Source organism: Puma concolor, chromosome B2 (assembly GCF_028749965.1).
Source record: "Puma concolor isolate L17-30 chromosome B2, mPumCon1.1.hap2, whole genome shotgun sequence".
NCBI classification, from domain to species: domain Eukaryota; kingdom Metazoa; phylum Chordata; class Mammalia; order Carnivora; family Felidae; genus Puma; species Puma concolor.
This window is the reverse complement of record NC_141671.1, coordinates 38,583,734-38,606,828: the sequence shown is the minus strand read 5'-3', so window position 1 is coordinate 38,606,828 and position 23,095 is coordinate 38,583,734. Positions and strand designations below refer to the sequence as shown.

Below are 23,095 nucleotides of genomic sequence, written 5' to 3'. Positions count from 1 at the left end.
GAGCCGCACTGTTCAAACAGACTCCCCGGCCTCCAGACACCTGTGCCGAGGAGGACGAGGAGGGCGAGGCAGGCAGGAGGCTGGGCACGGGTCCCCGGGCGCTTCCCCCCTCTCAGAGGCAGCCCCGCAGCCCCGGCAGATTCCCGGCCACACCATGCCCCAAGCCAGGCTCTGCAGCTGCTGGGGTGGCCGGGTGCTGCCCCTGCTGCTGGCCTACGTCTGCTACCTGCTGCTTGGTGCCACTGTCTTCCAGCTGCTGGAGAAGCAGGCGGAGGCTCAGTCCAGGGACCAGTTTCAGTTTGAGAAGCTGCGCTTCCTGGAGAACTACACGTGCCTGGACCAGCGGGCCCTGGAGCAGTTTGTGCAGGTGAGAGGGAGGTGCTGGTGTGGGATGGTGGGCAGAGTGGGGGTTCTCGTGGCAGATCCAGGGCGATCAGCCCGGAGAGGGGTGGTTAATGCTTGTTTGGAAGCAGTGTAGAGCGGGAACAGAGACCTAGGGAGATCTAGGGCTGGATTCTGGCCCCAGGTCTAGAACCAGATTGCTGTGTGACACTGAGCGGGTCACTCAAACTCACTGATCCCAAATTTCCTCATCTAAAAGGTGAGCCGAATGATCTCAGAGGTGCTGCAGACATTTACAGCGGATCAAAAGCGCTTTTCAAGCAGCCACTTGCTGCATAAATGTGAACTGTGTGTCAGTGTTAGCAACACTGTGCAAATTTCCTTCTCCCACGCGCCATACTTCCCCTACCCCAACCCCGGGGCTGCTAATCCTTCTGTCCTCACCCCCCTCACTTCCCCCTGCGGACCACACTCAAGGGCTGTGGGTGGGACACACAAATTACGGTCAGGAGCAGCTGCCATGCTGGTCTTCCCCGGCCCAGTGAGCAGGATGAGCAGGATGATGGCTACACCAGCAAGGCGTCCATAGGGGGCTCTCTCTGGGGCAGAGCATGTCCCCCTATGTCTGGGCCCCTCCTACTTCTCTGCACAAACTCTGGAGCCCCAGTACCCTCTCTCCAAGAAGCATGGCAAAACCAGGGTGTTGTGAATGCCTTGGAGACCAGGGGGCCCAGTGAAAGACAACAGCCACCACAAAGGAACAAGCCAAGTGCAGAGTCATCAGAGTGATAATTGGCACTTAGTGAGCATTTACAAGGTGCCTAAGACAGTGGGGAACAGGGTCATCATGCTGGGGTTAGACCGGTCATGATCCATCCTCTGGAGCCAAGAAATTTATTTGTGTTTCCTCATAATGACCTATGGCTATCACTGTCTCCAGTTGGTAGGTGGAAACCGGGCCACAGAGAGGGGGAGTGTGGGCAAGACTGCAGGCTTAAGTACTGGGGACAGAACTCACCCCTCAGCTGGCTGCTCTTCACCATACGAATTAGCTTAAGTGTAAGGCCTTGGGGTGGGCAGGATACAGCCTAGAGCAGCAGTCCTCAAAGTGCGGCCCCTGGACCGGCTGCATAAGCATCAACAGGGAGTCCTTTAGAAATGCAGACATCGCACCCCACCCCAGGCGCTCCAAATCAGGAGCTCTGGGGGCAGGACCGGCAGCCTATTGTTAACAAGCCCTCCAGGCCATGCCCATGCCCTCAAGATGGAGAACAGCTGACCTAGAAGAGGATAGTTGGGTGGGGTGGTCAGAGAGAACTTTCCAGAGATGTGAGAGACCAGTCCAGGCCCTTTCTTCCAGGAAACGAGGCCTCCTTGCTCTCCAGCAGTACAGGGCTGGCACCATAGCACCCCTATTAAGACTGAGAAGGGCTCTGGCACCTCCCAAGACCCTCGCAGGCCCTGGAGCCCATGGCACCTCCTCCTCTCTCAGCCTAGGACTAGACGCAAAACCCAGGAGCCTGAGGGTGTGGGAAGGATTGGTGGCTGGGATCTAACTAGCTCTGTAAACAGAGCTAAAAAACAAGCCTAAAAAATAGGCTTGACTGCAGCCCCAGCCACTGAATAACAACACCCTGGCCCTGGCCTCCCCAGGGGAGCCAAGACACCTCCGTCCTCAGTTTCCTTGGGAGGGACCCTCACTTGCCAGGGGATGGATGCCTGGCTGACAGGAATAGGATTCCAGAAGAGCACACATTACTGGTAAAATTCACAAGAGGAAAAAGCCATTAACAGTACCAGAAGCAGTGTTAGAGACGCCTCCACAGGAAAAAGGCCTTGCCCCGGTTCACAGGCTTCGTGTCTGGCTTTTTCTACATGTGTGGATTCTTACAGAAAAATGGAGGGTCACACTGGGGGCCCCACATTCAGTACCCTCGCTGAATCAAGGCCCCTCCTCAGCAGGATGGAGTGCTTCAGGTTGGCTGTGGGAGACAGCTGGGCCTAGAGCAAGAGCTGCTCCCAAGGGTGAGGGTCTCCAGGGAGTGATCGTGTTCCGGAATGTTCCGTCCTGGCCTCTCTGGGTGTGTGGGAACGGGAGGGAGACCAAAGTCCACATGTGAAGAGACCAGTTCTGCCAAAGTGAAGAAAAGCAGACAGCCTGTGTCAGGACTCCAAGACTGGCCCAGCCTACCAGGGCCACCCCCACCCTGGCCAGGAGCACACACACCCAGCCAGTGGGGAAAAGGTTCCCACAGGAACTGGAGGCCGGAGTGGCCCCCTCCCCCACTGCCCTCTTCCAGCTTTGGGGGCTCTATCAAGTGGCAAGACTGTGCTGCTGCCTGGGACAAGGCATGGTCACAGGGGAGGGAACTGGGGAGGGATCACTAACCATCTCCAAGAGGGCTGGGCCTCGGGACAGAGGGGCTTACGCTTGAGCCTTCCGGGGTTCAGATTCCGTAACCACACACTCAACACACATGCACATGCATGCGTGCAACACACGGCACAGAAACACCGCTACATACACGACCTTTGCCCTGGTGTCTGATGGAATTTCTCTTGTAGGCATGGGCTGGGCCTCATGAGGGGGCAGCAAAGAGCAAGGCTGCCCGCTCCCCGGGAATACCCAGAACGGGGTTCTCTGTCCCCACCATCAGCCCTGCGGGAGGGCAGCCCCATGGCTTCCCTGTGGCCCCCCAAATCTACATTCCCCAGTAAGCTCTTCCGGGAACATCCGACCCGGAATCTTCCTGTTGTCCTCACAACACATCTACGTCTCACCCTCTTGGCCACAGAAAGCACCTCCCACCTGGACCACTCATTAAGCACCCTCCTCTGCCTCCTTACACCCGTTCCCCTCCACCAGCCCATGTTTACAGCCCACACCTCGGTCAGCCCTGGTCCATGGAACAAGCGGTGGACTTGGGCAAAGGCATTTAGCTACTTGGACAGAGCCTACATTTCCACAAAATGGAAACAAGACCATCCAAGAATATCATTAGGTGAGATGACAGCAGAGAGCTTGGCCACCATCAGCTGCCTCTTTCTCCCACCCCACACCCCCCCCCAACAGGTGATCATGGAAGCCTGGGTGAAGGGTGTGAACCCCAAAGGCAACTCCACCAACCCCAGCAACTGGGACTTTGGCAGCAGTTTCTTCTTTGCAGGCACGGTTGTCACCACCATAGGTAAAGGGTCTGGGTGGGGAAGGGCTTCCCCAAAGTCCCTGTTTTGGTTGCGGTTGCTGAGAGCAGATGCTGAGACCAGGACTGTGGTTTATTTAGGAGATGATTCCAGGAAGCACAAGTAGAGAAGTGGGGAGGTAAAGCAAGAGAGGAGAAAGGGCAGCAACGTTTGCATGGGTGAACAGGGTCCCAGTTAGGACAACTGGCCTTGCTCCCACGGGGGCCCTCTGAAAGCACAGGCAGAGCCCAGCCTCCGAACATTGCCTGTGAGGGGGGAGGAAATGAGGCTATTTATCTACCAACTCCTGCCCTCGATGGTTGAGAACTGACCCCGGATGTGTTAACTCTAGTATTTTGAACCTGCCCATAGACTACGCACGTTCTCAGGTACAGAGAGATGCAGGGACCTGGAGTAGAGAGCCATCTGGGTGGACAGGAACTGTCCCCCAGGCTGCAGGTGATGCCCCAGCTGTTCTGAGGGGACAGCACACCAATAGCATCTGCTGTGTTCCCTCACCTCCCCCAGGGAAAAACTAGACAGGAATGACACAAAGCACTATGAGGAATCACTCCACGTAGGCAGGAGGAGGGTGGCAGTCAGGAGGGCTTCCTAGAGGCAGTGCCATTGGAAATGGGCCTTTCAAAGACAAGCAGGATTCTTACAAATAGAGATCATTCTAGCAGGGGCTGGGGGGAATGTTCTTGGGAAGAGAGGAGCTTCTCCTCTACTCCAGGAGGTAATGGAAGATGACCACCTAGAGTCTGTGGGGGAGGCAGCTCTGAACTCTCTCTTTCCCATATTTGCACACTCCTCCCCTCCCCCCGCAGGATACGGCAACCTGGCGCCCAGCACGGAGGCAGGCCAGGTCTTCTGTGTCTTCTATGCCCTGGTGGGCATCCCGCTCAACGTGGTCTTCCTCAACCACCTGGGTGCAGGCCTGCACGCCCACCTGGCCGCCCTCGAGAGGTGGGAGGAGCAGCCCAGGCGCTCCCAGGTAGGGCCCCCTCTTCCTTATGGCCCTGTGGCGGGGTGAAAACAGAAACTGATACCGAGACGCGGTTTGGCAGGCAGGGTCTTAGGGGTAGAAACTCATGGAAGAAAGGGCGGGGCAGAGGGAGAAGTTGAATTGTGATCAGGCTAGACAAAGACTTGGCCAGCCCCTCGTGGAGCTCTCCAGCGTGTGTGGCCATGGGAGTTGTCACAGGGTGCTGAATCAGCCAGGGCTATATACCCTGGCCTCAGTCAGACACAGGGTGGCCTTCTTGGGAAGGGTGTGCCTGTGGGCCCGGCGGTTCTCTGTAGCTGACATACGCCTCAAAGGAGCCGGGAGCCAGAGGCCGCTGGCTGACTGCTGATCAACAAGGTCTCCTTTGAAAGGGAATCTGGACAGCACATCTCTGTGGCCATCACAGAACTCCAGCACCCCTTCCTGCGGTTGAAAGTAAACTTTGGGCCACCCAGCACACCCCCATCGCCCACCCGCTTGGCTAGCCCTTTGCAAAGCCAGCACACTAAGGAGGACTGGGGTGCAGAAGAATCTGGGGCAGTTCAGTGGCTGTCCTCTGTCCCAGCTCTGAGTCTCTGACAGGTCTATCCAAGCGTGATCCTCAGACCCAAAGGAGTCTCCAAATTCCAACCTGACCCACTAATGAAATCCCTCTGACCAGATATTCCCCTGGCCTGGGCAAGAGCACACACACAGGATACAAACACTAACCCAAAGGTGTGCAGCGCAAGGAAGGGACATAGCTATGGCCCAGCTGCACTCCCAGATTTGCGCACTCCCCCTGCCCGATACTGGGGCCTTCCAAGTGACTCAGAGACAGACTCTCTCACTCCCAGCTGCTGCAGATCCTGGGCCTGGCTCTGTTCCTGACCCTGGGGACGCTGGTCATTCTCATCTTCCCGCCAATGGTCTTCAGCCACGTGGAGGGCTGGAGCTTCGGTGAAGGCTTCTACTTTGCCTTCATCACTCTCAGCACCATTGGCTTCGGGGACTATGTTGTCGGTGAGAACAAGGCAGTCACACTTCTCCGAGTGGGGGCCATGAGGGTTAGGGAATGGGGAAATAGTCCCTGGTTGTTTGGGGGAGACAAATAATTTGTAAGGCTTCTGAGGATTCTCACAACATCCTTAGACATCTGTGGCCTGGGACCCATCACCCTTTCCCTCCACTGCAGATCCTTGTTATGGGGAGGCTGGTGAAGACCCCTATGGAACCTGGGAGGGGGTGTGGCTGTGCCCTCAGATCCCGGGCATTTATCATGTCCCTTCCCTGCCAGGTACAGACCCCAGCAAGCATTACATCTCGGTGTACCGGAGCCTGGCAGCCATCTGGATCCTCCTGGGCCTGGCCTGGCTGGCTCTGGTCCTCCCACTGGGTCCTCTGCTTCTGCACAGGTGCTCCCAGCTCTGGCTGCTCAGCAGGGGACTCGGCCTCAAGGAAGGGGGAGCCCCCGAGATGGAAGGGGTCCCCAGACCTCAGAAGACCCCCATCTCTGCATGAGGCCTCCAGCAACCCCAGGAGCCCCTCCTGCTTCCCCTACCCCTATATGCCTTCTAGACTTCCTGTTCAAGATCCTCCCCCTCCTCTTCCCAGCCAGGGCTGATCTCAGGATCTCTCCAGAGAGTAAAGGAGACAGGAATGTTCAAGCAAGTAACTGAAAGGAGATGCAGGACAGGATGAGAGACGTGTGTGGAGTGAGATGCACGCTGTTGTCCCAAAGCCCCTCCCCCAAATGTGACCTGGAAAAGTTAAATCCAGACATGGATCACTGTAGCCAAATCTCCATCATGCCCTCCCTGCATTCCCCCCAACCCAGGAGACTTTATGCAGTACAGTAAACATAGGTTGACTTTATTTTCACCTCATTTGATATGTGCACCAGGGGCATTTGTCAGGCCCCCACTGTGTGTCAGGCAGAGGGCCAGGCTCTGGGGACACACAGTGAAAGATCCTGCTCTCCATGTGCGTTTAGTCCACTAGAAGCACTAAATAAGCAGAGAGGCCCCTACCCAGTGCCCAAAATGCTACAATGGGGCAGAGCAGGCCTGACCAGAGCCCATAGGGGTGGCTGGTGGGGAGGGTCAAGGAGAGAGGAGGGCTGGGGAGGGGCTTTTGGAGCATCTTCATGCAAACAGGACATCTACCCTCAGGAATCTGGCAGCTGCCTCTCAAAGCCTGCCAGTTCCCCTTGCCTAGAGGTCTAGAGCTGTCCGTGAACAAGGCTTAGGAGCTCTTGTGTATCCCATACCTTCCTGAGTGTGGCCTCCCCTGACTCCCCAGGGCACCCCTTGACCTCATCACCCCCTCTGGGTGCCTGTCTTAAGAGCCTTTCCAAACACACCCAGAGACAAGCTCCGTGGAGGCCTGGCCTCCTTTAGGAACATGCTCTGCAACCCCGGCCCTTCTCCTGCCAGACTGTGACGTCCCTGGCCAGAAGGAGAGGAGAGATTTAGACCAGTCCATCCACAGCCCAACTTCATCAAGGACTTCAAAGCTCTGCCCCTACCTCTGCCATCAAGGCAGGCCGGTAAGTGGCTGGGTGGCTCCGGACTCCCAGACTCCAGACTGAGGCAAGGCTGTGAAGCAGAGGAGGATGGGACACATAGGGAAGGATCTACAGCATCGAGAGACCCAGGTTACACCCAGGACTTCCTCATATGGAGAAGAGGTCTGGGAAACTGAAGACCCCTGAGGGACTCCTTATATGCCCTGGACCCTTCCTCCTCCAGGAAGGAAGTTACCGGGCTTCTTCAGAAGCAGGAAATGGACAAGCCCACTGGTCAAGAATCCTCTCGCCTCCCAAGTTCATAGACAAGTGGTGATCAGCTGGGGTCCCTCATCTTTGGGAAAGGAAAGGGTGGTGTTGCAAGAGATCCAGGAAGGACTTGACAGGAGGCAAGGGTCCCAGGGTCCAAGAGCTTAGGCTGGGGCCCTAAGACAATAAACTTGGCTTCTACTTTCTCTTCCCCCTTGAGTTCGGTCTCCAGGAGTCCCTCCCACTGTTTGCTACAGTAGGACACGCTGGGGGGGCTCTGGGCCCCTTCCACCTCAGATCCTGCGGTCTCCCAGCACCCCTCCCCTTCCCCTGAGCTAGGCCTGGGGGGTGAGCACTCCACACACATTCTAGGCGGGGCCAGGTGGCCACAGCTTGGGGCTCGTTTTGTCCCTGGGATTGGATCCCGGTGCAGGGTGGGGCAGGGCTGTCCCATTCTCCCGCAAGCCTCCTGGGCACAGGAGAAAACTGAGAAAACTGGGCACAGGCAGGCGCTGGCTGGGGAGGGCACCAGCCGAGCTCCTAGCCCCTTCCTTACGCCTCTGCCCTAGGCCATGGCTCCAGGCCCTGGCCTCCCTGCCTCTCTGGCTCTGTGCAGACCCCGAGCCCCGGCGGCGCCCGACGACAGGGCTCCACACTGCGCCGTGCCGGGCACCGTGCTCCTGCTGCTCGCCTACCTGGCTTACCTGGCGCTGGGCACCGGCGTGTTCTGGGTGCTGGAGAGCCCCGCGGCGCGTGACTCCAGCGCGAGGTTCCAGCGCGAGAAATGGGCGCTGCTGCAGAACTTCACGTGTCTGGATGGCCCGGCGCTGGACTCGTTGATCCGGGTCAGGGGCGAGCGGAGGCACGGGCGGGGGGCGGGAGGGCACGCCCCGGGTCTGGAGAGAGGAGGCGGGGATCGACGCGGGACGACTAGAGCGGGCGGGGGATGGGAGGGGTGGGCTGGACGGCCGCGGACCCGGCTCCGGGGCGGCCGGAGGGAAGCGCACCTTAGCGCCCTGTCCTCCTTTAGGGCGGAGAGGGCACAACCCGCCCGGTCCGGACGGTTGCTGGGCGCAAACACCCTACTTTGAGCACGGGACGACAGGGGGCGCGCCTAGCCGGATCGGGCCGAATGGGGGCAGGGCGCGCTGGACAGTCCTGGGAGGTGGCGGGGCAAGGGTCCCACTAGGACCGCGCGGCGCTGCGTCGGGGTCGCCCCGCGGGCGAAGGACGAAAGGGCACGCCCGACCCCTTCCAGAGAGAGTGCAAACAGGAGAACTGGGGGCGAGGAGCAGTGTCAAAGGAGGAGCAAGACTGAGGGCACGGTTGGAGTCTTGGGGGCAAAGGGTACAGGGCGCGCTCGTCCCAGCGGGTGAGTGGAGGGGAGCTCGGAGCTCCCAGGGCGCAGACCCGATCGGGAACTAGCGGGGGCAGACACAGGGGCGCTCTTCGGCTGAACCCGTTTTACTCCTGTCTTCCGACTCAGGGGCTAGACGCGGAGGGGAGGTGCAGAGATCTCAGAGCACGGAGACTGCTCTGGGGGGTGGGGACCCAGAGGGGCGAGGGGGAGGGGAAAGGCTGAGGAGGCTCTTAGGAGCGGGGCATCGCAGCTGGGTGGAGGTGTCCTTCGACACCGGGGCCGCACCGGACGGGGACCTGCGGGATTTGGCGGATGCTTGATAGGCAGACAGGCTGCTGTGCCCCTAGCCCCGATTCCGCGTCCCGCAGTCCCGGTGCCGCCTCCATCGAGGAGGGCAAGGCCTGAGTGCCAGAGTCGCCAACCCAAAGCCAGTCCCCAGAAGGTAGCAGGGAAATGTCCCTGGGTGGGAAGTGACATGGCACTGGGGCAGTGGTAGAGTCCTGAGCCCTTGGACTGGGCTGATGGTGTAGGGCCTGGAGCTGGGCAGGGGAAGGACGGTCTCCGCTAAGGACCTCATGTAGCACCTCCACCGCCCCCACCTCTAAACTTTTACAAACACCGCGGGCTGCCTGGTCCCGGAGGCTGGGTGACACCCCCTTTGCAAAGGTGGAGAATTTCAATTCCCGGCAGCGTAGGCCCAGGGAAGAGGACAGTGATGGCAGTGATAATGGTAAATGTTTCTGTGTAGCACGTACTGTGTGTGGAGCCTTGTTCCTAGACTATTAACTTGTATTAATTCCTTTCCTCCTCACCTACCTCACAGGTAGGTACCATTTTATCATCCCCATTTTCGAGATGAAGAAACTGAGGCTCAGAGACGTTAAATACAAATACATGAATGGCTGCACAGCCAGGGATGGGCCTGTTAACCGCCAAGATGGATCTCAGTGCATATGTGTGTATGTGGGTGTTTCCCACCTTTCCTCACAGGGCTTTCATTTCTGTATACTTCCCCCACAACCCCCTTCAGCTGCCCCTGCACTTTTTTTTAAGTGCTTCTTTATTTCTTTTTGAGAGAGAGACAGAGAGACAGAGAAAGGGGAGGGGGGGCAGAGAGGGAGGGAGAGAGAAAATGCCAAACAGTCTCTACTCTATCAGCTCAGAGCCCGATGTGGGGCTCAAACCCACAAACTGTGAGATCATGACCTGAGCTGAAGTCAGACACTTAACTGAATGAGCCACCCAGGTGCCCCTCCTCCTGCACTTTACCCCTTCTTCAACCATCCTGTGGCTTTCACCATCCCCAAAATAAGAATGTGGTGTCTCCAACCCAGATCCCCCCCTGAGGGTAGACACGTGCGTGCAACTTCCTCAGATCCCCCCAAAGCAACAGCCCTCCTCCTCCCAGCCGGGCCCTTCCACCTATTCTAAAAGTCTGTCATCCAGCCCGCATCCCCACACCCTTACAGGGGTTTCGATGCTTCCCTGACTACCCACACCAAATAGGACCAGAGTCCTAGGTTTCTGAGTGTCTCCTCTCTGTTCCTCCTGGCCCACTCTGTGCTGGATGCAGGCCAGGCCCTCTCCATCAGTCACCCCTCAAGAGTCTCTCCTCTTCTGGTGTGCTAACACCTATGCTGCCAGCTTCCAGGGAACACACAGACCTGCTCTTGCCTCCTCTTTGCTCACTGACCTTGGAGGAGGCCTGCTGTTCCACCCCTGGCATGGCAGAGCCAAGCGTGGCCTGGCTCCCAGCTGCCTCTCCGTCTCCGTGTACTAGATCCCAGGCACAGTCCTGTCTCCCAGGCTTTGCTCCTGCTGTCCCATCTACCTAAATGTCCCTTCTACCAGGAGCAGTCCTTTTTGACCCTCAAAGAAAGCCCAACTAAAACATCACCCCCTCCGTGCACCTTCTGCTTCTACCCCCGTCAGAATAAACATCCTTCCTCTCGGTATTCCTACAGCATTATACTGGTAATAATGTTGATGATGGCAACCACTACCACTTACTACGTCCCACGTACTGTTCTAAGTCTACACCAAACACCTCACTGTACCTTCACAAACAATTCTATGAAGCAGGTGCTATTACTATTCCCATTTTGCAGATAAGGAAACTGAGGCACAGAGAAGTTGGGTATCTTGTCCAGGACCATGCAGCTGTACTGCCTTAATGCCCAAAGCTGTACTGACTGTGCTGTATTGGTTAAATCTGTCTCTGACCCACTGAGGACCGACACCCCATGTCCTGCCTGGCCAGTGTCTGTTGCAAGAATGGGAGGGAGCAAGAGAAGGGGGAAAAATGGTGTTCTTCCAGCTGGTGAGACATCCTGAGCTGACCTGGGCTCTGGGGTAGAGAAGGAAAGGATCTCTCTCCATGGTCCCCGCCCCTGGGGAGGCCCTGATTGGACAGGAAGAGCCTGCTTGCCCTGGAAGGGCTGAGCTCAAAGAGTGGTTGTGATGATTGTCCATGAGTGTGTGTTTGTGTGTGTGTGTGTGTGTGTGTGTGTGTGTATGCACCCCCATGCATGTGTATTCATGCACACATGTGTATGTGTTTGAGTGCAGGGGCCCAGTCGCCCCACAGACCATGGTGGTCACTGCAGCCTCTCCCCCAGGGCATCGTCCAAGCGTACCAAAGTGGGGACATCGTCCTTGGCAACACCACCAGCATGGGGCGCTGGGAGCTCGTGGGCTCCTTCTTCTTTTCTGTGTCCACGGTCACCACGATTGGTAAGAGCAGGATGGGGCCAGAGTGGGGTGGGGAGTGTGACCCCCCCCCTCCGAAAGACAGGGGTCAGGGGACCGGTGCCTTTTGGAAGAGTTACTAGGTCACTAGACTCCAAGTGCACTCAGGCCCAGCAGCGTGGCCACCATCTGTGGGCAGAATCTGGGGCCGACCTGGGATTTGCTGAATCCAGTTCTGCATTTTACTGAGGTCTCCAAGAGATTTGTGTGCAAGACGACATTTGAGTAGGGCTGCTCTTGGGGGATTTCTGCCCCACACAACCTTTCAGGACATAGACAGCCCCCGTGTAGCAGTAAGATGTGTTTCAGCTCTCTAAGTCTCCTGGTCCCCTGAGCCAAGCCCACCCAACACTGGGGATGTGGAGGGCAAGGGAAAATTGGGAAGGAAGGAAGGGCAGAAATCCAAAAAGACCCTTTGCATCCCCTGTTCTCAGTGTTGGGGAAAGGTGGCCATTCCTGGAGGCCTCTCCCCAGCTCACTAAGGCACCCCTCGCACCCCATCGCCATTCTCTCCAAGCCCCCTTCCTCCCTCACACAGAGAGCCCTGGGACCAGATCTCCCTCCCGTTTCCTTAGCCCAGCCTTCAGGAGAGTGAAGGTGGAACCAGCCCTGGGAGGGTGCCTGGGGGCTGTTGGAAGGGGAAGGAGGAGAGCAGCCTAGGTCCCTCCAGCTCTGAAACCCAGGAAATAACTCAAGTCCAGAGCCCCATCCCCCTTCTCTGGCGGAGGCCCCGCTCCTGCATGACCCTGGAGTTACCACCAGGTGGCAGGCGGACACCACTGCTGGCCAGGGCGACCTCTACCAGCTCTCGGCCAGCCAGGATCCTCTCCCCAGCAACCAGTGTCCCAGTCTCTGTCCCCCCCACAGGGGAGCCAAGCAGGAGCTCCCAGCGGACTCTGCTTAGCTTTAAATCAACCAATACTTCTTGGAAGCGGGTCTCAGGGCTACACAGGGGCTTGGGTAGTCCTCCACCTTGAGGCAAGCATGCTTGGGAGGCCCCTGAGACTCCATGGACCCTGTGGCCGTGGAAGAACTAGCCAGGATGGTATTTATTCATCTTCACACCCCCTGGGTCTACAGGGCCAGCATACAGTGGGCACTCAAATTCCCAAAACACCCATCCCCTCCAGCCCTTAGTGATTCCCAGGGCAGGGGGGATGTTTGATGCAGAGTCACTGTGGGGAGGCATCCTAGCTGTGTGGGGGGGTCTGTAATCTCTGAAGCTCATACCTCCTACACCGTTGGTCCATTGAATTCCGAGTTTGGCAGCCCGTCCCTTTGTCTTTACTCGGTTCTGCCCTAAAGCTATCTGAGCCAGCTCTGAAGGGAAGGAGGGCAGAGGAAGGGGGAGCCCAGCCCTCCCTGCACACGTGGTCTACTTGTACTAGGCACCGTGAGGGGCACTTCTACAACTGAGATTTCATTTTGTCTGTATGGTCCAGCTTCCAAAATAGGGCTTATTATTTTCATGTCACGGAGGAGGAAACTGAGGCACACAGAAGTTGCCCTTTCCCCAAGGAAAGTAAGCAGCTATGGGGTTTGAAACCCAGCTGGGGGACTACCTTGCTCTTTCCAATAGTGCCTGCCTTTAGAAGGTTTACAAATACAGTGGAAATTCTAAGCAACAGGAAGAAGGAGAGAGCCATTCTAGGGTGAACAGGGGGGAAGTTCATGACCTGGTGATTCTGACCACACACACACACACACACGCACACACGCGTGTGCGCAGAGGGCATGCAGAGAGAGGAGGAGAGGAAGGGAGAGGAAAATGGGGTACATGTGGAACACTCCATGAAGGAAGGAAGGGGTACCCTGAGGGGCACAGCAGAGGACTGCCTCCTTGGCGTCCCTGTCATCCTGGGTCTAGTACCCTGTAAGGGTTGTACTTTCCAAGCCCCAAAATGAAATAATGTCTGACAGGCCCATGAACACCTCTAGACCAGCTGGACAGGCCTGAGCCCTGCCCCCCCCCCAAATTGTCCATCATCTATGAACTCCATCCATGGCTTGTTCATTTGTTCACTCCTCTAGCCATCCATTCATTCAACAAATAGACTTAGTAGCTGGGGGAGCCAGAAAATTCTAGTGAGACAATGGTGAGCAAAACTGCTAAGTCCCTGCCCTTGGGGGAGCTGATGTTCTAGTGCAAGAGGACACCCAACAAGCAAACAGATACATAGGCAATATTCAGGTGGTGGGAGGTGCGTAGAGAGAAATAATGCCAGGGAAGGGAGTCTCATAGTGATGGGGAACTATTGTATATAAAGTGGCCTTTGAAAGCCTTTCTGTAATGGTAACACTGAAGCAGAGACATGAATGGAATAAGGTAGAAAGCTGTGTAAGTATCTGGGGAAGCAAGTGCAAAGACGCTGAGGTAGGAGTGTTGCTGATGGGCTTGGGGAACAGTAAAGAGGACCAGGTGATTGGAAAGGGTTGGAAATGAAGGCTGACTTCAGAGGAGGTACAGGGCAGCCCAACCACACAAGGCTTTCCTGGGATGTCCTAGGGGTCGACTAGCAAAGTGAAAGAGGTGACAGATAGGAGACCTGCTGAAGGGAGAGGTGGCTTAGATGGAGCCATGGTCGCCGAGAATTGAGCAGGCAAATGAGGGCTTCACTGATATCCACCGACGGCACTGAGCTAGGGCTGGCTGAGAATGATGGGGAGAAGAAAAACTCACTTAATGTCAGCCTGAGAAAGGGAAAAGCTTCACGGGGGTCCTCCCAGACTTGGAATCTAAGTGCTACCATTCCACAGGTTAGAAAAGACCCCAAGGGACAGACCATAGCACTGGGAGGACCCACGGTTAGAAGAGGAGGGGTCAGTGAGGAATCAGGCATCCCTGGATGCCAATAGAGTTCCCTCCTCTAAACGAACCTGTAAAAGCCAATCAGGCGAAGAATGGATGAGGCTCTAAAAGAGGTTGCTGAGGTCCTCAGACCACAAGCTGGTGGAGTGGAGTTCAATCATTCATCCATTCATTCATGCGGCAAACATTCCTTCCACACCTTCTGTCTATTACAGGTTTGAGGGCTCACATTCCCATCTATGGCACACTGCCATTGCCTCCTTTTGTCCCGCATGCAAACACTGTGAGGTAGATGTCAACATCTCCATCTCACAGACAGGGAAACAGAAGCTCAGAGAGGCCAAGCCACTTCCCCAAGGTCCCACAGCCTTCAAGGGGCAGAGCTGGGATCCAAACCCAGGAAGCACTTCTGATTCCAAAGCCCATGCTCTAAATTAGTGCATGCTTTGGCCTCTCTTGGGACCATCCCCTCTGAGACCCCTCAGTAAGGCGAGGGTCAGTGTAAACCACCAATTTCAATCCAGTACAAGTGAGCGTGGAGTATGTGGGAGTGCTGACCAGTCTGGGCAGGGGGACAGGGTGCAAGGCATCCATTCATCTATTTACACATTCATTCCCGCATTTCCCATTCATTCATTCATTCATTCTTAAACTCATTCAACACACATTTGGTGAGCACCTAATTAGGTATCAGATCCTGTGCCAGTTGCTGAGAATATAAAGCTGATTATGACCCCCTGCTTTTGAGGGGCTCATGACTCTCGAGGATGGCAGACTTGGAACAGATCATTCTTATACAGTGGGTTACCCTCAAAGATGGCCAAGTGCTGGGGGAGCTGCTGCACTGGGGCTGCCACTTATAGGCAGGCAAGGAGGGAAGCATGCTGTTGGTAGAGGGAGAGTCATGTTCAAAGGCACAGAGGCAGGAGGGGGCCTGGGGATTCAGCAGGGCAGGAGTGTGGCCAGAACTGGGAAAGTAGGGGACCAGATGGGCTCAGAGATGGGCTGGGTGAGACTTTGGACCTTCCAAAGGAATAATGATGGGTCATAATCTGGGAGACGATATAGTCAGGCTTGCATTTAGCACAAGACACGAATGTGGGGGGGGGGGGGTGACCAAAAAGTGGGGAGACAGAAACGGAGGAGATGAAAGAGGAAAGGATGTCCAGGCTAACTGAATCTTTGGAGGAATGCCTCATCGTCCCCTAGCCTCCCCCATCCCTTATCTTCATGACAGAGAAGATAGCTAACCTCCACCTGGCCCTCCACCAGGTCACCTGATTGTCCATCCACAGCCCCTCGCTCCTGAGGGGTTTGGGAGGGAGCCTGGGTGTGTTAAGGCATTCTGCAAATCAGGCATCAAGGCAGAATCAGATGTACAAGAGGCATATGGGGGGGAGGGGAGGGGAGGGAGGCCTTTGAAGGCTGAAGAAGGAGCAGGAGAGATGGTGACAGCCGGACTGCAAAGTAGGCATGATGCCTGAGAAAGGAGAGAGAGGATGGGAAGGGCCTGAGTAGGCCCAGCCTCAGACTGCAGGTGGCTCTGAGGAAAGCCTGGCCAGGCCGGGCAGTGGGAGCCCCAGGCAAGACTGCCTGCCAGGGATGCTGCATTGGCTTGGGGGCCGTGCCCAGAGACAGGAGCCTGGAGGCTGCAGGGCCCTGGCTCAAACGGTGCAGCTGATCCCGGAGATGCAGCACCTAGAGGCTCCACGCCCTTCCATGCCCCTCTCCCATGTCCACCCAGAAAGGGGGAAATGAGGGAGAGAACGGAGTCTTACCCTTTGTGGGTTTGAGCTCACACACACTGCCGAGCCTCCTGGAGCTGTAAGTCCAGGAGGGAGTCCCCAGCTGGAGTAGAGGGTGTTCTGAGGGAGTGAAGGTATAGGGACCCCTGCAGTCCTGGCTTGGGAAAGGAAGGCCTCCGGTAAATGCCAGCTGGAGGGGGTTAGGAATGAGGGTCCCTGGGGATGGAAAGGTCCCCTGATGTGCCTCTGTCTTGCCTCAGGCTACGGCAACCTGAGCCCCCATACGATGGCCGCCCGCCTCTTCTGCATCTTCTTTGCTCTTGTGGGGATCCCGCTCAACCTCGTGGTGCTCAACCGACTGGGGCATCTCATGCAGCGGGGAGTGCATCGCTGTGCCCGCAGCCTGGGGGGCGCCTGGCAGGTGCATGGGCTGTGGGAGTGAGGGGGGGCTGGGTTACTTCTAGGATGAGTGGGGTAGTGGGAATCAGGAGGCCCGGGGTGGGGGGGCGGGTCACTGGAGGGAGCAGGGGTTACCTCTGGGAATCAGGGTTACTAGTGGGGATGTGGTGGGACTGGAGGCCGCTGCCCAGAATGGAGGTTATTAGTGATAAAGGGGCATCAGTAGAGAGCACGGGGTAGCAGTTGGCCGACTGGAAGGGTATCAGCCAGCCAAGGTCTTGCCCAGGAACCTGGAGAACACAGACGAGGTGGAGGGGCCCCAACAGCCCCTTCTTGCCGGGAGGGAGCATATCCCTGTCTCCTGCTCAGGATCCCCCGAGGCTGTCTGTTCCCCAAGCACTGGGCAGAAGCCACATGGGGCCTGGGTACTGCATGCACCCACAGGACCCTGCCAAGGCTCGGTGGCTGGCAGGCTCCGGTGCCCTCCTCTCGGGCCTCCTGCTCTTCCTGCTGCTGCCCCCACTGCTCTTCTGCCACATGGAGGGCTGGAGCTATGTAGAGAGCTTCTACTTCGCCTTCATCACCCTCAGCACCGTGGGCTTCGGCGACTACGTGATCGGTGAGAGACCCCTGCAGGCAGCGGGAGGGCGGCTGGGCACTCAGCTGCCTGGCCTCCACTCGCCTGCTCCATTCGCTGGCACCTGTCGTGCGCCAGGCCCTGGCGGGGGCGGGGGGGGGGCACTCGGAGGCCCAGAGTCCAGAGGACACAGTCCTGGGAAGGTTCAACCTGCTTTGTTGTGTGATGGGGCTAAAGTCACCCAGGTAAAAAGTGACAACTGGAATTTGAACCCAGCGCTTGGGGCTGGCTATAAGTCACAGTCCTGGTTCTCTTGACAAGCGCTGAAAATGTCCACAGGCTCAACTGTTGTTATGAGAGCTCACCAAATTAAGAGAGTCCCTGACCCGCCCTCCCTGGTCCTTCCTTGTCCCAGGGTCTCTCCTCCCCACTTCACCCCACCTCATGAAACGCCAAGCTTCCCACTGTCCCTGGGCTGAGGGCCATATGTTCCACACCACAGGCCACAGGGACCAGGCTGGAGAGTCTGGGAGACTCAGGAAAACCCAGCCTCCCCCGACCCCTGTTGGCAGATGAACTCTGAGTGCCAGTAAAGAAGGGCTGCGTGGTCCAGAAGGCCCAACATGAGGTTTAATCAGCCATCACTACCCAGTGTGGGCAAGACAGGGGTCCCAGAAGCCACTGGCCTTGCATGATAAAGCTGAGGCAGGTGCCCAGCAGGTGGCAGTGGAGGGACATTCTGTGGGGCCGCAGGGGTGGCTGGGACCTCAGCTCAGCCTCATCCCCCTGTGCTGCCCTCCCCTGAAGGTTCACCACATGAGCAGTGGCCCCTGGCACCACCACCACACTGGTCTCAAGGACCCCTGGCCCTAAATTAGGGAGGAGGCCCTGTCCTTCTTCACATCTATGGAGACAGAACCCAGCCTGGGATATTGAAATCAGGTCTTACCAAAGTAACAAACAGCTAGCTAGCACCTCAAGCCACCTAGAGTGACAACTGTCACCCCCATTTTACTGAGGAGAAAGCTGAAGCTCAGAGAGGCCAAGCCATTTGCCCGAGGTTGCACAGCTAGCTAGAATTCTGATTGGCTGACTCCCAGACTCCTACTCTTTCCAGACCCCGTCACGCACCCCCTCTGGGGCCTCAGTGTTCCTATATATAAAATGAGCGGTCAGGGCTAGGTGATGGCTGAGACCCCCTCCGTGCCTTCTCACCTGTGTTCAGGGTCCCCCCTTCCCTGAACCTCTCTTTCCTTAAGAAGAAGCATCCTGTGTCAGGGGCCTCATGCTGTCCCTTCCCAATATCTTCAATCCTGGAGGGAGGCTGTTGCTCTGAAAAGAAATTTTTGAGAAGGTTTCTTCCAACTGGAGTGTACCCACCTACCTTCAAAGTGGTGAGACAGGTCTGAGGAGAGCTTAGCCCAGTGGCTCCAAGGGCCACATCTGTCCCCGTCACAGATCAGAGAATGATTCTTGGATCTGTCCTCTCCTCTCTGTTCCCACTGCCATCTTCTTAGTCCAGCCAGGCCTGTTGTACATGGCTGGTTATGTAGGTTGGGCACTACACAACCCTAAAGTGTTGCCATTCACATAAAGCACATGGAATGGCACCCATAGATTTGTGAGGCCTGTAACTCTGTCCCCGCCTTGGCTTTTAGGACCTTTAAAAAATTACAAGTGCTATCACGTCACCTGCCTAGGTCCTGCGAAAACCTTCAGTGTTTTCCCATAGTCTTAGGATGGGAGTCCCAAATCCACGGGTAGGCTGGTGAGGGCTATTCTGTGGCCGAGCCCTGCCTCCTTCTCCACTCTGAGCTCTCCCTCTTCCACCCTGCATCGGGGTCACCAGGGGCTCGGCCATAGCAACCTCAACCCAGGGCTATGTGATGTGATGGGTCCTGCACCACCAGGGCTCAGGGCGTGAAACTCGGGATTTGCCCCAACGGTAGTCCTGAACCCAGAAGACCGGGTTCTCTGAGGGTGTCCAGTGCAAGGAGAGGGGAGGAAAAGTGGGAACAAGGCTCTCAACAACAGTCTCCTGGTGCCTACTGATCACCAGGTCCCCCAAAGTTTGGTCCTGGGTGGGAAGAGCTGACAGCAGGCTCCCCTGGAATCCTGCCTGGAGAAGCCTACACGGGGCTGAAGGGGAATCTTCGTAAGGATGTCCTGAGGCTCCACATTCCTCCGAGGCAGGGCGGATACAGGTCTAGACACAGACACCCTGGGAATGGCAGGAAAGGCCCCCGCCAGCATCAGGGAGGGCCTGCGACATCCACGCAGCAGTCTCTACTGGAGCAAGGAGGGCTGATCAGGATCTCTGCTTCCTGCCAGCCACCCCGCGGGGAGTGGCAGGGCCAGGAAGGCTGGAGGATGGGGCCAAGGCTTCCCAGAGTTAGTCCCCTTCCACCGAACATCCTGACTGAGGAGACGTGGTTCAAACCCACGAGGCCCCCGGAAAGACCACTCCCACCCATGTCTCTCCACCTTCTTTGTCCTCCAAGGACAAGGTCAAACCCTTTTCTTGGATGGGAATGCTGAGGTCCACCACCTGGTCTCAGGTGGCCCGTTGTCCCTGTCACAGCAGCCCCACGGGTGTTGTCTTCATCGCTGTTCCTCTTTTCCCAAAGGCCATGGCCAGAGCAGCACCCCGGTCCCAGCCTCCTGCTCCTCCCTGGCCTCATCCCCCACTTCCCCCAATTGCATTTGCAACGCAGTTGAGCGCCTTGCCAGCTGCCAGATCACCCGCCACTTATGATTTCGCCTAAAAAAATGAAATAAAATGAGAGAAGGACACCCCCTCCCCTCCGCTGCCAGGAGCAAGCCGAACTGGTGGGTGGCAGGGGCCGAGAGCTGGCTCACCGCTGATCTCATTTGGGACTGCCAGCGGAATCTTGGCCCCATAACTCAATCAGCCTAATCCAATCCCGGCTCCTGCCAGGCAGTGAGGTGGGGTCCAGGACTGCAGGCTCATTCCCGAGCTGGGGCCCAGGAAAGGGACCCAGGCCTGAATGACAGGGAACAGAGGTTGTCTTGGGGCCAGGAGACAGAGGGATGGGTGGGACAGAACACGAAGACAGAAAAAGATGTTGAGAGAATAAGAGGACAGACCTCGCCCTTGAACAATCCTGATTTGATGAGGGTGACAAGACAGACCCCTAGGAAAGAAGGAAGAATTGAGTTATGGAGCAGGCTCCTGAAATGACTTATCTAAGCCCTCCAATGACCTCCATCTGTCCCTTCCCTCTGCCATTACTCACCCAGTCCTGATTATGTTTGGGGTGCCGGTGTGGGGATCCCAGAGAGAATAAGTAATTTAACCCAGCAGAAGCACATGGGCTGAGGTCTATCTGCTGGATTAGGGGAAGTTCACTAGGCCATGAGGAAGTGGAAATGAAGAGCATTCTGAGCTGGAAGGACAGCAAATACAAAGGCCCTGGGGCAGGACTGGAGATGGATGGGAGAACAGGAGAAAGCCCAGAGTGACAAGCACAGCACTCAGCAGGGAAAAGGTATGTAAATCAAGGCTGGGGGAGTAGATAAGGGCCTTAGGACTTCATCCCAAAAGCCGAGGGCTTGGGAAGAAAGTATTCTCCTCATTCACAGGTGAGGGATATTCAGACAGATGAAGGTCACACAGCCAGGGAGAACTGAGGCAGGATACAAACTCCAGTGGTTCCACCTGTTGTCCCCAAAGCTCTTGGCAAGTTGCCTCTGTTCAGATATGAGGAAACCAAACACAGAGACAGGCAAACAACAGAGCGGGCATCAGAATCTCTTGGGAGGCTTGTTAAAACAGATTGCTGCACCCACCCCAGGGTTTGCATTCAGTAGGTCTGGAGGGGGACCCGACCATTTACACTTCTAGCAAACTCTCAGGTGATGCTGATGCTGCTGGTCCAGGGACCCCACTTTGAAGCACTGGGATAGAGCACAGAGTCCATCAGAAGGACAAAGAGGAAATGTAGCTTCCAAACTCAACTCAGAGTGTCAATCCAGGGAGGCTTCCTAGCATCCTATAGCAGTGACCACAAGGCTAGCAATCTCAGACCAGTTTGAACTTCCCATATTCTGCTCATATACATCAAGCCATGTGTGGCTGTTTCTGTTTGGGAATGTGGCCTTGACTTTGCCAGACCTCTTTCCTCTGACTTTGCCTCTCCCCCTCAGGGATGGACCCCTCCCGGAGGTACCCGCTGTGGTACAAGAATACAGTGTCCCTATGGATCCTCTTTGGGATGGCGTGGCTGGCCTTGATCATCAAACTCATCCTCTCCCTGCTGGAGACCCCGGGGAGATCATATTCCTGCTACCACCACAGCTCCAAAGAGAACTTCAAGCCCCAAAGCTGGAGGCAGAGCCCCGATGGGGAGGCAGAACCCCGTTTGCCACAGTCAGGCTGCTGTCCAGAGGGGCCTGTGAGAATCATGCAGCATCCAGAACCCTCTACTCAGGTCTCATGTTGTGGAAAGGGCAACTAGTTATACTCCCGTATGCGTTCCATCTTCCTCAGTAACAAGAGCCCTGGCTTTAAGCTTGGCACATAACCACCCAGACTAAAGACTACTTTTTTTTTTTATCTTCCCTTGAGGCTATTTGCAGCTATATGGTTAAATTCAGCCCAATTGAATACACGGAGAAGAATCCTGTGGGACTTATGACTGACTTTTTGTGGCAGGTAGTGTGCTCCTCTTCACTACTTCCTTTTTCTAGCTGGCTGCAATACTGATATAGTGGCTGGAGCTCTGGCAACCATGTTGCACCATGAGGTAGAGGCCGTGTTTGAGATCCGTGACACAGTAAGACAGGAAGAGCCTGGGTTCCTGATGGTTGAAGAGCTTCCCTAACAATCTGGACCGAATACCTTCAGACTTCATTTGTGTGAGTGAAAAATAAATGTCGATCTCGTTTACTACAGTTTTATTTGGGTTTTTCTGTCACTCACAACCACAGCTAATTCTAACTGACCTACGTACCCAGAGACAAAGGCAGCATCTGAGACTGGAACATACACAGAATCCACTCCTTTCCCAGGTGAGTTTGCCCAGGACTGGTAGAAGGAATGGATTAAGGGCTGAAGTTCAAGGCCCCCTTCACGTCCAGAGAACTTCCAGGTAAACTCCCAACAGTCAGGGTTGATACAGCTAATAGGCAGCTGGCCCCAGTCTGGCTGCTGAATCCTTGCTCTGTGGCTCCCTCACACCAGGGAAAAGCCAGGGGCAGGCCAGTGGGCTCCTCCTGCCTCACCCTGCCCCGCTGCGTTTGAAGACGGCAATCACAGTTTGCTAGGCCAGGTAGGGTTTGCAGAGATTCCTTCTTTTTGCAGAGTCTCACCCCGAGCATTTCTGTCTCTCACTTAGGGCTGCTACTAAGGCGGTATACCCCCTACCACACTCAGGTCCCCAAGCCCAGCCAGGAGCCCCTGGCAGTACCAGCTGTACCTGAGGGTCACCAACGGCAGCTGGGTTCTCCACCTCGGTGGATACCTGTGACTTGGCTTCCCTCCACCACATTGCAGGTAGTGAGTGGCACAGGGACCCAGGGGTCTCCATGTGGCCTCTCCCTGTGGAGCCTCAGAGCCCTCCTAAAATTGGATCAAGGGCAGCCTTTTGGCCAAGGAAGAAGGAAGGGTTGTTACACCATCCAACTTGCGCCATCCGGCCTGGCCCTAAGTGGACCAAGGCCAGACCCAGGAACAAATACCAGCGAGTAAACAACAGGGTCTGTGCCCTCTTCCTGAGGCTCACAGGGCAGGCAGAGGAAAACGGAGGTGAGGAAGAGATTGCTGGAGGCCTAGAACTGGCATCCTTGTACTTTGCACACTCCAGAGAGAGGACCCAGAACTCAAACCTGGGAGAGACAGAGAGGCCAGAGTGCTGGGCTGGTTTCCATGGTTCCCACACTGCCTCGCGTTGAGCCCCTTTCTCCCCCTGCCTGGCCTCCTAGAGTCCCTCTCACCTCCATCAAGCCATTTACCCCATGCACACCCCTACCCATGCTCACAATGCCTGCCCCAGAGAGTACCAGCCTGTGGTGCTGCCCATGGGGCAGAGGAAGACTTCTGGTTGGGCAATTGCCTGCAGATGTCTGCTCCATGGCCAATGAGAGGAGTCGCTGCAACCCTGAAGCACCAATCCAGGAAGCGAGAGGGGTAATATGATGGGAAAAGAT

General features: G+C 56.4%; 2 protein-coding genes across 2 annotated transcripts; both read left to right on the top strand.

Moving 5' to 3' along the window:
- The first annotated feature begins 154 nt into the window (after positions 1-154).
- KCNK16 (potassium two pore domain channel subfamily K member 16) lies at positions 155-6,414 on the top strand. The gene is made up of 5 exons (XM_025925462.2): positions 155-367; positions 3,416-3,530; positions 4,356-4,522; positions 5,371-5,536; positions 5,811-6,414. Exons 1-5 carry the CDS (start codon positions 155-157, stop codon positions 6,032-6,034), a joined length of 885 nt encoding a protein of 294 aa, XP_025781247.1. The 3' UTR covers positions 6,035-6,414.
- Positions 6,415-7,212: 798 nt separating this feature from the next.
- KCNK17 (potassium two pore domain channel subfamily K member 17) lies at positions 7,213-21,934 on the top strand. The gene is made up of 5 exons (XM_086706760.1): positions 7,213-8,134; positions 11,268-11,382; positions 16,212-16,372; positions 16,795-16,969; positions 21,095-21,934. Exons 1-5 carry the CDS (start codon positions 7,862-7,864, stop codon positions 21,403-21,405), a joined length of 1,035 nt encoding a protein of 344 aa, XP_086562886.1. The 5' UTR covers positions 7,213-7,861; the 3' UTR covers positions 21,406-21,934.
- Positions 21,935-23,095: the final 1,161 nt, after the last annotated feature.

Coding starts and splice junctions, on each gene's coding strand:
- KCNK17 (XM_086706760.1), top strand. CDS start 7,862: ATGGCTCCAGGCCCTGGCCTCCCTGCCTCTCTGGCTCTGTGCAGACCC. Junction 11,383..16,211: donor GTCCACGGTCACCACGATTG/GTAAGAGCAGGA, acceptor GTCTTGCCTCAG/GCTACGGCAACCTGAGCCCC. Junction 16,970..21,094: donor CTTCGGCGACTACGTGATCG/GTGAGAGACCCC, acceptor TCTCCCCCTCAG/GGATGGACCCCTCCCGGAGG.
- KCNK16 (XM_025925462.2), top strand. CDS start 155: ATGCCCCAAGCCAGGCTCTGCAGCTGCTGGGGTGGCCGGGTGCTGCCC. Junction 3,531..4,355: donor CACGGTTGTCACCACCATAG/GTAAAGGGTCTG, acceptor CTCCCCCCGCAG/GATACGGCAACCTGGCGCCC. Junction 5,537..5,810: donor CTTCGGGGACTATGTTGTCG/GTGAGAACAAGG, acceptor CTTCCCTGCCAG/GTACAGACCCCAGCAAGCAT.